Genomic DNA, 13,604 nt, shown 5'->3' on the forward strand with positions numbered 1-13,604 from the left:
TCCATAGGAGATATTTATGTCTCCTACCAACTTTTTGTGTTCTTTCTTTCTTTCTTTCTTTCTTTCTTTCTTTCTTTCTTTCTTTCTTTCTTTTCTTGCTATGGTCCCCTATAGTTCAGACTGATCTCAGACTTGATATGTATGGAAGGATAACCTTGAACTTCTGATCTTTCTGTCTCCACTTCCCAAGTCCTGGGATTACATTATGCTACCATACCTGGTTCGTGCAGTGTTGGAAAGAGACCCAGAGCTTTGTGCTTTCTATGTGAGCACACTACCAAGTGAGCTGCATGCTCAGCCTTGCTGGGTTTCAAAAGGAAAAGATCTATCAAAGTAAAAAAGGAACAAAACCACAGCCTTTCCTTCACCTAAATTATAGCGGTTTGACTCTTACTTTTGAATTTTTCTTGCCTCTGAGTCATTGCATACGGAATTAAGAAACTTTAATTTCTTTAGAGGCTTGTTATATTAGAAAAATTGTTCCAAAGAAAGCAACAATCATGACATAGGCACATCTGGCTCTTGCAAATTATTCTTTATTAAGCTTTCATTTAATTACATGTGCTGAAAGGTCTGTTTTTGATTACTGTAATTTTTTTTATTTGTCCATCTGAATGATAGTAATGCTTGAAATTATACACAAACCACCTGTTTTTTCTCTTTTACTAATGTGGCCAAGTTTGGGCTATTTTCTCTGTAGTTGATGAACTAGGAAGCTTTCCATTATGATAGGAATCTGACCATCAAGGTAATGACTTAATCTTGATTATAGATAGAAAAGAAAATATTTGAATGATGTTTTTAAGAATCAACAGTGTTAAGATTGGGATATCTGACTGTGGGTTACCACAGCAAATTAACATATTCATGTATTACCAGTCTTACATAAGTTCTAATACAGGGACAGCTAAAGATAGGAAGCAGCATCCTTTGAGTACAGGTAGAAAGAGAGAGAATTATAAGTAGGGGGACATAGAAATTGATACTAGAGTTAAAACTGTCATCAGAAAAGAAAAGGTGCTGTGTCATAGAAGACAGACATAGAAGAAGAATGGTCAACAAGATGGCCAGTTAAAATCAATAAAAGATGGTACCTCAGCCTCATACATGAATATCCACACTGCTTCATCTTACCTATCACTAGCAGCACACGATCTAGAAAGGGACTAAGAGACTCTTGAGAATCTATTAATAGTTTTTTGTTGTTCATTTTTAATCTTGGGACATCAGATATAATAATGGCATTCAAATAAATTTTCCAGCCAAGACAGAATTTGGGGATATCCCTCTAAGAATATGACCCAGCATAAGGGAAACAATATGAGTATTGACACTTTGGATTCCCCAAGAAGAATCCTACTTTGTGCATCATCTTTTATAAGGAAGTCTGTCATTCAATATTTCCTCCCCACACTTAGAATTCCCACTTGCCTTCTGGTGATGTCACTTATATATTGGTCACCATCACCAGAGACTTTAGAGAGCCCCTAATGAGAAAGTGTTCAAAAGATTAAAAGAGATAAATCAATGCAGAGAACAGAAAAAGAAAACAAATTAAAAGCCATCATTAACATTACCCAACAGAAAAGTGATCAAAATGCTTCATAAAAGCAGCTAGGGAATAAAAGGATCCTTAAAATTTGACAGCAGAAACTTAGGAAAATTCACAGACCCCTTAAAATTGATAAAAATAATCTGTAATAGAGTAGAGTAATATGTTGAAGAGTAGGCGGTAGAAGGAAAAACTAGGGTCCATGAGCATGCCTAACATTTATTAGTATGAATTGATGGGAAAGCTCAGATCATTGCCTAGAGTTGAAACACATGGTTTTATACATTAGATGGGCTGGGATCCAGACCAGTGAGGGCCAAGGCAACAGGCAGATAGACCTGAGGGTGAAATCCCTACAGTTGTTATAAAAGGAAGAAGTCAATGTTATCTCAAGAGACAACTAATTTTATATGATGAATCTAACTTCAGAATGACATCAGACTTCCTTTGGAAAAAGAGGTAAAGGACAGTAAGTCATTGTCCTTGGAATTCTAGGAGTAATTTTTAACTTAGAATTCTATATCAAGGGAATATAATAATAACAGTTTTCTGAATCATTAGTTCCTAAAAAAAAAAAAAAAAAAAAAAAAAAAAACTAACCTCATAGGCACTTTCTCAAGTATTTCCTGGAGGGTATTTACTACCCAAAATAAGACAATTAACTCACAGAGAGGAATTCATGACAGACAGAAAACAGAATCCAATATAGGAGACACAAAGAGGAATTCTATGTAGCACAGGTCTAATGAATAAACTAGTTCAGACTGGAGCAAGAGTGTAGAGAATCCTAAGAGGGTATCTCTAAGGAATATGGAGATTAGCTATATAGTCAACTGTATTGTGTTGAGTTTTCTTGGTCTTTTGGAGAGTCTGGGAATTACCCAGTGATCGTTACAGAAACCAAAAGGAGAGAAATGAAAGATAAAATAATAAAAAATACAAATACTAAATCTAACAAAATAAAACATTAAAGAGAAAAATTATTGCTCTATCTAATGCATGTAGTCCTAAGAAAATGGAAGGCTGAGATAGGCAGATCACAAGTACAAGTTATGTCTGGCTTTCAGAGTGAGTTTAAGTCTAGTCTGGACAATTTATTGTTACCCTGTCTCAAAATAAATGAAGTCTGGGTATATAGCTCAGTGGTGTTTACCTAGCAAGCCTGAAGACCTAAATTCAATTCTTATTTATCGAGAGAGAGAGAGAGAGAGAGAGAGAGAGAGAGAGAGAGAGAGAGAGAGGGAATTAAGCTATGAATAGTGCCAAAGTAGCAAAGTAGAGTGGAATAGTGAGTCTAGCTTAACTTTGTGATGTTAGCATTAAGCAATTGGAGGGACGCATGAAAGCACATGTGGCTGGGAAACTGTGGAAATATAAGGAGATGAACCTGCAGTCCCAAGCCAAAGGAGAGGGGGCATTTCCTCATTCAGTCCTAGGGCCAGAAAAAAAAGCTTGACCTTTTGTTTTTATGGCTACCAATCTGTCAATACCCTGCCAAAGACTGTTAGATGGTGCCTAGAGATAAGATCCTGAGAGGGAAGTGGCTGCTGCCAGATTCAGGGGGCTTAGAGGTAGCACTGATCCCCAAGAAGGATCTGAGTCCCCAGAGAAGGATGGTAAGGTTCCTCAGGGAAGCTCGGGTTAGTTTCTTAGTCCACGAGTGGACACTGGACATTTAAGAACATTATATAGTAATTTCAGGCTTTAGAAAGAACCTCAGAGATTGCTTAGCCAATTAGTGCAGCTAAATCGACTGAATAGTAGAGAGACCAGTCTCCTCCCTATGTCACTGCTGGAACAGCCTCAGCACCATCTTTCTCATTCTAGCACTCTTCCTTTCTGAGTTACTTGGCTTTTCTTATTTTCTTCTTTAAAAAAGAGAGAGAAACAACAGGGTTGTGAGATCTGACAATATGGTAAGGATTTTTTTGAACCTGTTTCAGCTCTACTTAATGAGACCAACATTCATTCGCCTTCTCTGTTTTGCAGCAGCTCTATGCCGCTCAGCTGGCCAGCATGCAGGTGTCACCTGGAGCAAAGATGCCATCAACTCCACAGCCACCAAACTCGGCAGGGGCAGTCTCACCTACTGGGATAAAAAATGAAAAGAGAGGGACCAGCCCTGTAACTCAAGTTAAGGTACTTACTTTGCAGGATTGTGGAAGTGGTTTGGAAAATAGCTGTGTAAGAAAGGTAGTGAACCAGGCCATGCTGGGAGTAAGCAGCAGGAACACAGCAACATAAAAGATCCCCAAATGTACCTCTTTATGGGGATGCCATGATTGAGCATTGAGAAACAGGTGTTTCCCTTTTGATAACAATGGTGCTATATTGTGAAATGCTTACCGAACTCCAAAAACTTACTCCTCAAAAAATCTCTCCCTTCAGAGTCTGGCTTTCCTTTTTTAATGTTCACTGGCAGGAATGGCTGTGCTTGTATTGTCAGTCTTTGTCAAAGACTTGCAACACTGTTTCTTAAACAGGTCAAAGACTTGCAACACTGTTTCTTAAACAGGTGGGAAGCCCCCCTCAGTATCAGAGTAGGACCTAGAATCCTTAGTGTTGAATGAGGATCAAAGGAATCCTGATGGTGGACTTGGCAGTCTGGTGCAGGGCTGTCTCAGGCGTGGCTGTCCCAAGGAGCTGAGGAATAGGGGATCACTGGCTGATGGTACTTTTGATGTTGTGTCATTATAAGGGATTAAATGTGCTTTTACAGTTATGGGAGGAGTGTTGATACATGGTTTTCTTAACTGATTTTTCTATGTCCTCAAACTGGTCACCTGAGGGATACTTGGTGACAAGAGAAATGGTCAGCCATTTCAAATGTGTGATGCATATACAAAATATAAGTTGGCTTGAGGGACTGTATCTGTGTTCAATATCAAGTTAATAAATTCACACTGTTTGGAGAAATAATTGTTGTGTGTAATTGGCCGGAGCCTTGGAGAGTTGTGCAAAGTGTGGATACTTGACTGTAACACATCAGAAGCATTGCACTGGAGGGGTCTGGGCAGCTTTTGAATCTTCACATAGAAAACAACGGAGATGAACCAGCATCACTGCTGGGTGTTCCGTAGTCACTGAAGCTGCTTCGTTCTGGTAAATTTTCAGATAGCAATGTAGAGATTTCAGAAAGCCCACAAAAATATAATGGACTTCAACTATTGAAGACCAAAACCATGACCATCCTCAAGGCAGCCTGTTTCTGCTCTGTTCCCAAGATAAACTTAATGTCACCCTTTCTTTTACATTTTTTTAGAGAAATAAGGTGACATTACACTTAATTGTTAGAACTCTTGCGCTATAAAAATTAACACAGAAAGTATAAGCTTGTGGAAACATATTATTTTATGTTCCAAAAGCTTATTTGTGAATACAAATCATAGCATAGCAGCTCAAACAAGGAATAAGTGTCTTCGTAGTTGTTAGAGAAAGAATATTGAAACACCGCAACTCAGGCTATTTGGGTATTAAATATTTTAATGTGAAAAAGTCATTTTGTAATTTAAGTTGGCCAACTGGAACTGCACCAAACCAAGCCTTTACTAGATGAGTAAATGTTCCCTGGCTAAATTCAAGTTTCTATCTGCTTTTACCATTCCAGCTTTGTGGGCCAACAGATTTTATTACTCACTTGACCACATGCAAATTCTTAGGCATAAGAGTTCTGTGTGGTTTGACTTGACTATTTTATGTTAGCAACAAAGGGCCCATTTCTTATACTTCTTAGATCATATATTATGTATGTGAGCAGAAATATATAGACCAAAATATAAAGTGAGCATTTAAATTGAATGTTCCTATTACTGAAGAACTTCTGAGAATAAACTCAGTCTGCTGACTTTAAAGATTTGATCATCTAGATATGTCATGATTCTCATGATATAAAGCATGATTATGTATTGTATAGTGAAACATGGCACATAAAGATTTGTTAAGGTGACAAAGATAAACAGGGGGTTTATATCTATCAAGAGTTTGTCACTGTAATCCAGGAGCTGGTGGTCATGAAGGTAGTTTCAGTGTTGGAATAGAAGTGTCTGCTTACGTACTCCATACCAGACTGAGAATCATTGAGCTGGGCTGTGAGCACCATATATCAGCTCTATATACAGCAAAGGCCTTCTCAACCTGGCAAGGCACTCAGTCCCTCCAGCCTGTCCTCTGACAAATGCCTTATGCTATTGTAGACTGAGTGGAGGGAGGCATGCAATTAGCCCTACTAAAATGTCACAAAATGTCGCTGTTCTTAGATAGGAAGAACATAAATGTCCTCTCCAATTGTAGATTCTAGACTGGTAACATGGTCTGCCTGCATCCTAGCCTAGTATAAGTTGCTGTTTTCGTTTTTCTGTCTTATCTAACTCTATTATCCGTGTCATTCTGATGTCCGTTTGAAAGCTGTTGTATTTTCCTCTTCTTTATTCATATTAACATGTTTCTGCGTAAGCTCATAGTTATTGAATAGATGCTACATATTTTGAATTTCACGGTTTTGGCTCCTTTTTAAATATCTGAAATCTTTTCTGAGACCAGAACTTTTGGATCCTCTCTGGATATACTTTTTGTATTTGTTAAGTTCAAAACAACCAGAAATCTCGAGGTGGTTCAGCCCCAGGATAAGGCAACAGCCTCCTCGGGACTTTACTTACTGCCCTGTATGTACATCAAGGGACCTTTGCACTATGTCTATGTGAGGGTAAGCCATTCCCAGTCCTTTATGAACACACAGTCATTTCACCCACTCCCTTCGCACATGCATTTCCTGCTCAGTGCTCAACCAAGCATGCAGTCCAGTCTTTTGTACTTCCTTAGCATTTCTCTTTGGTACCCCTGAGAAGTTATGTCTACATTAGCAATCGTAAACTCTAAACTCTCTACTCAGGGAGGCTACCTCATTCCCTGTACCACTTCCCAGAAACTCCTTGTAGACAGTGAGGTAGGGCCAGTCTATACTTCACTTCTTTCCGGAATCACTTTCCCAGGCTCCTTGCATGAATCCTTGTAGAGCACTGTCTAATAGTCTGCCCTGAGTCCTGACAGTGAGTTCTTAATCTGGGGAAGTAAACTTGATCCTGTCCCTCTATCATGATTTACAATGGATAAATTCTTGATATAAAGTTTGAATTATAAATAGTAAATTGGAGCATATTTAAAACCGAAAAAGATGTTGTAAAGCCCATATTTTCAAGAAAATCAAAGAAAAGGTGAATATAATAAGACAAAGCCCAGCAGTGAAACCAGTCGCCTGCAATGGTGAGTGCAGTGTGCAGATGGGCAGTTGCTGGAGGGACTGGGAACAGTTCAGAGCCGAGGCAGGAAAAAACTCGGAATAGAAGACAGAACAAAACAACTCGAAGTGGAATGGAGGGAGCACTCAGATGGGCTAACTCACACAACGGGAAGAAAGGGTTTCACCTAACACTCTAAACTGGGACACTTTAGAAGATCAGCAAACCCCAAATAAAAGAAGCATAAAGAACATGAGCAAAATTCTTAGTATATGAATTGTTATGATTCCAATATGAGTGAAGGGAGGGACTAGTTTAAGTATCCTTTGAGTCAAGGGCAAAAAGGAGCAAGTTAATTTAGTTCATCAGAGTATTTTGACATTCATAGTGGATGTAATCATGTTTCCCCAGAACATGCCCTATACTAAATATAGATTAAAGTGCATTGCAACACAGAGTGGACCAAGCACTTGTTTCCTATTGTTACCAAACACAACAACATCAAAACAACTCAAACAGACATAGAGAGACAAATGATCATTTTTGCTGGTCATTTGGGCGAAAGGAGAGGGGCGTGAAATTTGGAGTCCAGTAAGTTAGTTTCAGTTTTTTCTTTCCTTATCCAGCCTTGAGAAGGGGCTTTTGATTATTTAGATTTTCATCTCTTCATTTGTTGATTTTGAGAAATAACAGCTCATACTCCAGGGGCATCAGTGGCTCAGTGGCTAATGCACTACAGATGCCCAGTATCTTGCCTAGTGCCTGGTCAGTGTTCCTGTCCCTCCTTTCTCCTCCCCCTCCACTGTCATTCTCTGGCATGGCTGTTGGTTGACATCCCTTAGTATATGGCTGTCTTTTTATAGATGTAGAACTCAGCCTCAGAGGTCACATGTTTACCCTGGGAGAGAATGTTCTGTTATCAGATTCTGTTGTGTATTTTCCATAATGTCACTGAAAACAAGTGAAATGGAATCTGACATTTGCTGATGATTCTGCTTCAGAATGCAATAATGCAGATCTTAATATTGAACCTTTAAATCACATATTTAAATATGTGAAATGAGAGAAATGTTGTCTGTAGCCCTTTGATGGTTGGATAAATGGGACAAAATGAAAACAAGTCATTTAACTTTCAAGCCACTGGCTAACTCAGAGTTCCAAGCCAGAGATGAAAATACTGGGCTTGGTGTGTAAGGATATGGATCTTAAAATAGGCATTCCATAAATATATGTAGCAAAAACTATAACAAGACATCACTTTAAGCATGAAAAATAAATTGCATATAGCATAGCATGTAAAACATAATTATAATGTATGCTTACTCTTCACAAAAATTAATTTTAAACATGAATAGAGACCAGAATATGAACCACGAGAGCGCCCACACCCAGAAAGCCACAGAGCAGCCTGTGGTGTGGCATGGGGCTCTGAGGGCAGGGGCCCTGGAGAGCAGGCTTTCCATGTTTCCATCCTAAAGTACTTGGAATTGTTTGATTTAAAATATATATTAAAAAATTAGCTGTGGGGACTATTTATAGTCACAGGAACTTTTCAGAGACACTAACACAAAAGCACTACAGAGCTACTGAAATTTTAAATAATTCTTTGTAAATGCCCTAGGTTAATTTAGATCCCTGAAAACACATTAGGAAATTAAGCTGTAATGTGAGCTAATTCAGATTTTAATTTGGCAAAAAGAATGATCCAACTACACAGTTAATGTAAATAGAAGCATAACACAGGGAAATTAATGAGGTTCCTTCCGATGAATCTTCAAGGAGGTAGATAATTAGCTTCTTTTGTTATTATTGTAGGAGAACGTGGCATTGTCTCGAAGGTGTAAAATAACTGTGGCTTACTAAGTGATAATGTGCTTCATTTGTCTTTTTTTAAATAATTATTTATGTTAAACTCTTGTAGGATGAAACAACAGCCCAGCCGCTGAATCTCTCATCCAGGCCTAAGACAGCAGAGCCTGTGAAGTCCCCAACATCTCCCACCCAGAGCCTCTTCCCAGCCAGCAAAACCAGCCCTGTCAACCTGCCAAACAAAAGCAGCATCCCCAGCCCCATTGGAGGAAGCCTGGGGAGAGGATCCTCTTTAGGTAAATGGAAGAGACCTGTGAAATGGAGAGAAAGCAACTGGGCTAGTGCCTGCTAGGCCTGGGTTTCAACTTCCTTGTGAAGGACAGCATTGTTCTTCCCATGGAAGCAGATCCAACTTAGTATCTTGGGCAACTAGAACTTTTAGAAATTGTCACAGGTCCTGTTAGCATTCAATTCTGTTTTGTTTTGGATGATAGTGGATTCTGGCCATCAGACACTTGCGGGGTGGGTCAGGTCTGGGTTTTGTCAGTTTTTCCCTGAAGTAATTTTGTAAAGGCATCAAGAACTGGCTTCATGCAAGAAGCTGTGTCACAATGTGCCTTTTCTTTCTTGCCCTCTGATATGCATTTTCAAGGACTTGGAGTTATTTTCATGCCCCTGTTCGAAAGTGGGTTTTACAAGGACACATCTGAACCAAAAAGATAGTGCCTGGAGTGATCTTGTATTTCCTAAAGCCTGAAGGTCAATGGTATTGTGTAGCTTGTGGGATACTGTAAGGCCAGAAGAGAAGAGTCCTTCTGACAGGGTCTTGCAGTCTTCAGTTTGAAAGACAATGATAGGTGGATCCCAGAAGGCTCACACACTTAAGTAGAATGAAACAAAGACAGGAAGGCACTTGTCAGCAGGAACAAAGCAAAGTATTAAGGAGATTCTTACTATACACTTCACATCTTCTGATTTTCAAATAAAGGTAGTGTAGTTCTTACAGGTAGAATGACTGTGCCAAGACCTGTAACTGGGGACTGGCAGAACCAGGACTAGTATCCAGGCCACTCTCTTAGAACTCTCTGACTCAGGAAGCTCACAGAAGCTCACAGTTAGAGGTACACTCAACTGGGCTGAGTGTGACTCAGTAAGATGTAGTGTTGCCACTGACACTTGGGACATTAGGATGTGGACAACAGCCTGTTCAGATTTCCTGTGAGGTTCCTCTTCTAAGGGCTACAGTGTCTTATACTCTATAAGGACCACTCAGGGAGAGGACAGGGAGACACATCCAACACATTAACATGAACTATTTCTTTTGGCTGGTCTTTTGGGAGTTGGGAGATGAGAAAAGAGAACCAACATAAGGAAAACAGTGACCTGTTCCTTGAAGTGGATTAGTGCTGTCCACTTTCATGTCTTGTTTGGAAAGTACTAACAGACTGGGCTGTGTATCCAAAGTGACAGAGACAGAGCTGGTATGTCTCAGGCCCTGCTGCAGCGTGTTAGGTCAGAAGCCAGATGAGCAGGAGTTAAAGCATCAGCTGTTGTCTTGTGCAAATAATATTCCATAAAAGTGGTCTTTTATTTTAATCAGCAAACTTCCAAACAAAAGAAAATGTTTTAAACATATTTTATAATAAGGTTACTGACTTTAAAAAAATTTTCATACCCAGTTTTTAGAACTTTTTGCAACATTTTCTTTGTATAGGTATATGTATATGCATATGTATATGTGTGTATATGTACATATATATGTATATTTATATATACATATATATGTGTATACACATTGCACATACAAGGCATGTCATATGAGCTTGATTGTAGTCTGGTTTCCCTGTTCCTCTCTCTTCGAGGTGTGTGAGTATATGCATACATGCCTCTCATACACGTGTGGTGAAATACAAAGGGCCTCACATAAGTAGATTCTATCAAATGCACAACAGCAGCTAAAATATATCCATAATCAAATAATTGCCCTCTGTCTCAAAATAGATAAACTGACTCAAAATATCCATTTAAGCTGAGAAAACTGGAAGGCATAGAGGAAAATTAGTTCCCATTTCATCCCCCCACCCCAGGTTACACGGAATATAATGAAGGGAAATGTTTATTCTTACTTGATTTTAGGACTTGTGCTCATGTGAAAGCCATCGTCACACATGCTGCTTCCCTGTCAGGAGCAGGGACTGGGGAGATCAGTGGGTGTCCAAGCTGGGGGTGGGGCAGGGTTGTCATCCTCTTGGTAAATAACCTAGGCAGCAGGATAAGAAGACTGCTTCATTAACCAGCCAGCTCTTGGAGAAGGGAGAGCGCGGGGCGTCCCTTCCCACCCCCTCACTCCTGCAGCAGACACATAATACACACACACAGATGACACCATAGTGCACATATACCCTCTTAGTTCTCCTTCTGTTGAGCTTCAAACTGCTTTCCTACACATATAGCACACCAAATAAACATACAATCCAGACAGAAATCTCAGCTGCCTCTCTGTCTATCCCCTGGTTTGTCCCTCCCCCACAGATCAGCAAGATTGTACATAAATTATAGACACATGAAAGCAGTTTCCCTCCCAGTAGACCTAGGACTGGAATTAATACTGTAGGCAAAAGCAGGGCAAATACTCTGCCCTGTACATACAAGATTGTAACCTAGGACCAGTGAGAGGGTAGAAAAAAACCACACAGCCTGGAGTGTTGGGGTATCCTCCAGAGGCTAACTGCACCGTAAACTTGTACAGCTTTGTTAATTTGACTTTCTGTTCTCTAACTAGTGTTGTAGTTTTTAATAACAAATGTGCCCCTTCCTTGTTCAGAGAATGCAGTTACCCTGGGGAGTGGATCACAGCCAGCACTTGAGAGACTGTGTCCCCACACACCTCTAATAATGCACCCTGTGTATGCAGATATACTGTCCAGTCTCAACTCTCCTGCCCTGTTTGGGGACCAGGACACAGTGATGAAAGCCATTCAGGAGGCTCGGAAGATGCGAGAACAGATCCAGAGGGAGCAGCAACAGCAGCCACACGGAGTTGATGGGAAAATGTCCTCCATGAACAACATGGGGCTGAGCAACTGCAGGAATGAGAAGGTAACCCCACATCCCTCTCCACGGCATAACAGGCCCAGCAGCTCACCTTCATCTCTCTTTCTTTAGGCTTTTAGGTCCTAACTTGCTACCAAGGAACTGGGCTTCCAGCTTGAGGGCCACCTTATAACTTATTGTCCTGTGTCACATGGTCACATTCCTGCTGGTTGGCACTTAAGTTGCCTCCCAGGTATCCATCCTACCTTCCTGTTGCTGTCTTTCTGTCCCATTCTGAAATACTTAGGAGCTTTCTAATAAAGACAGTAAATTATTCAATTGGAATGAAAATAGAGTGTAAGAATGTTTAAAAGAATACAAACATAAGCTCTCAATGACAGTTAAGTGAATTGTTGCTCACCATTAAATTTAATGCTATCCTCTCCATCAAAAAGTAAAAAAAAAAAAAAAAAAAAAAAAAAACAAGCACATTTTAAACTGTATTTGATTTTATATCATTTTGATCCAATAAATTACTTATGTAATACCTGTTCGGAGATAGACTCGTATATCAGAGTGGAGCCCGGAGCGAGGGCCTGAGCTACACAGAGCACACGCTGACAGGGGAACGAGTCCGTGAAGAGGAGAGCAAGGAAACAAGGCAGAGTTAATACATGTCTGGGAGCCGAGAGGGAAGTTAGAGGGAAGAAGCCAGTTGTAGTAAGGACTGTCTGGGCCTATGACTCAGGGTAGAGACCTGGAGGAAGCCATGGTGCAGCCGCAGGAACAGGATGAAAGATACTTGAGACAGGGAGAGCTATGGGTGTAAAGACCAGTGTGGTCAGACTGTCATAGGGGAAGGAACAGCAGAGGGAATGAAGTAAAGTCATAGTCTGGGAAAAGTATGTCAGATCTGGTGGGTTCTGGGAAGTCTCTTTAGGTCATCCCACACTGGATCTGTTTGGGGTACAAATGAGATCTGACTGACATACAGGAGACCAAATCCTGAAGTAGTGTAGAAATGGGGTGACTTGGAGGAGTGTGCTTGAGAAGACAACTCATTCCTTTTATACACACAAATACTTGCTGGGCACGAAATTATGAGAAAATTTTTGTTTACTTTTAAATATGGGACTCCTGTAGACGGACAGATAAATTCTGTGATAGACAATAGTAATAGTAGTTAAGTAAATGTTAAAACACTATGTGTGTTTATTCAGTAAGCTGAAACTGCAGGCTGCTGAGCTCAGGCCAGGAATGTCACCCTTTGTTTCAATCCTCACTAACTGGAGTGAGGACACAGGGGCAGAGTTTGCCCAATAGGACAAAGGTTTGTGGTTTCCCTAGTTCCTTGCACGGTTTTTCTATTTGCCCTGGAAGAAGTTGGGAGTGTGTGCTGCTATCTGGTTTTCCGAGTGTGGCGTGGCCATCTGGGAACACAGGTGTAACCCTTTCCTAAGTGAGGCTACATTGGCTGTGTAGAGAGGCAGGGACTTCAGCTCCGTGGCTCTGCTGGCCAGTCCCCAGATGGTGTTAGAAGCCGAGCTCTCAGCAGCTCTCTGGCATGTCCTCCCCTGCCTCTAATTGTAAGAACCCTGGCTTGTGTCAGCTCTGCCTCAGGTTCCTCCTGTCTTTTCTATATGCCTCTGTCTTCCATGTCTACTTTCTAACCCATTGTGACCTTACCTAAAACTAACTTAAAAACATCTATAAAAGCTCTACTTCAAAATAAGGCCACATTCTCAGCTGCATAAGGTTGAGACTTTTCCCTTAAGGAAACAACGTGACCCTTTACACAGGATGCAAATGGATAGCTCATTCCCAACCTCTTGACTTTACTGCTGTACTCTTGGGCCATATCAGGAGACATCTGGGGTGCAGGGTAGGATGGCACTAAGAGGGCTGGGAATATGATGGGACACTGGAAGCCTCATGTGGGCTAGATTAACCTCAGAGAGCTGGTCTCCCAAAGCCTA

The 13,604-nt window shown here is 40.5% G+C and overlaps 1 protein-coding gene across 8 annotated transcripts in view; it reads left to right on the forward strand.

Annotated features, from left to right (window-relative positions):
• Nucleotides 1–13,604, forward strand: part of SOX6 (SRY-box transcription factor 6) — a 528,984-nt gene that overhangs the window by 450,203 nt on the left and 65,177 nt on the right. For all 8 annotated transcript variants that reach the window (XM_080912300.1, XM_080912306.1, XM_080912305.1 and 5 more), the window contains exons 10-12: nt 3,542–3,691; nt 8,708–8,891; nt 11,510–11,694. In XM_080912300.1, coding sequence (XP_080768426.1) covers nt 3,542–3,691; nt 8,708–8,891; nt 11,510–11,694 — 519 coding nt within the window. The remainder of the gene's footprint in view (nt 1–3,541; nt 3,692–8,707; nt 8,892–11,509; nt 11,695–13,604) is intronic.

Source organism: Micromys minutus, assembly GCF_963924665.1.
Source record: "Micromys minutus genome assembly, chromosome: 2".
Taxonomy (NCBI): Eukaryota; Metazoa; Chordata; class Mammalia; order Rodentia; family Muridae; genus Micromys; species Micromys minutus.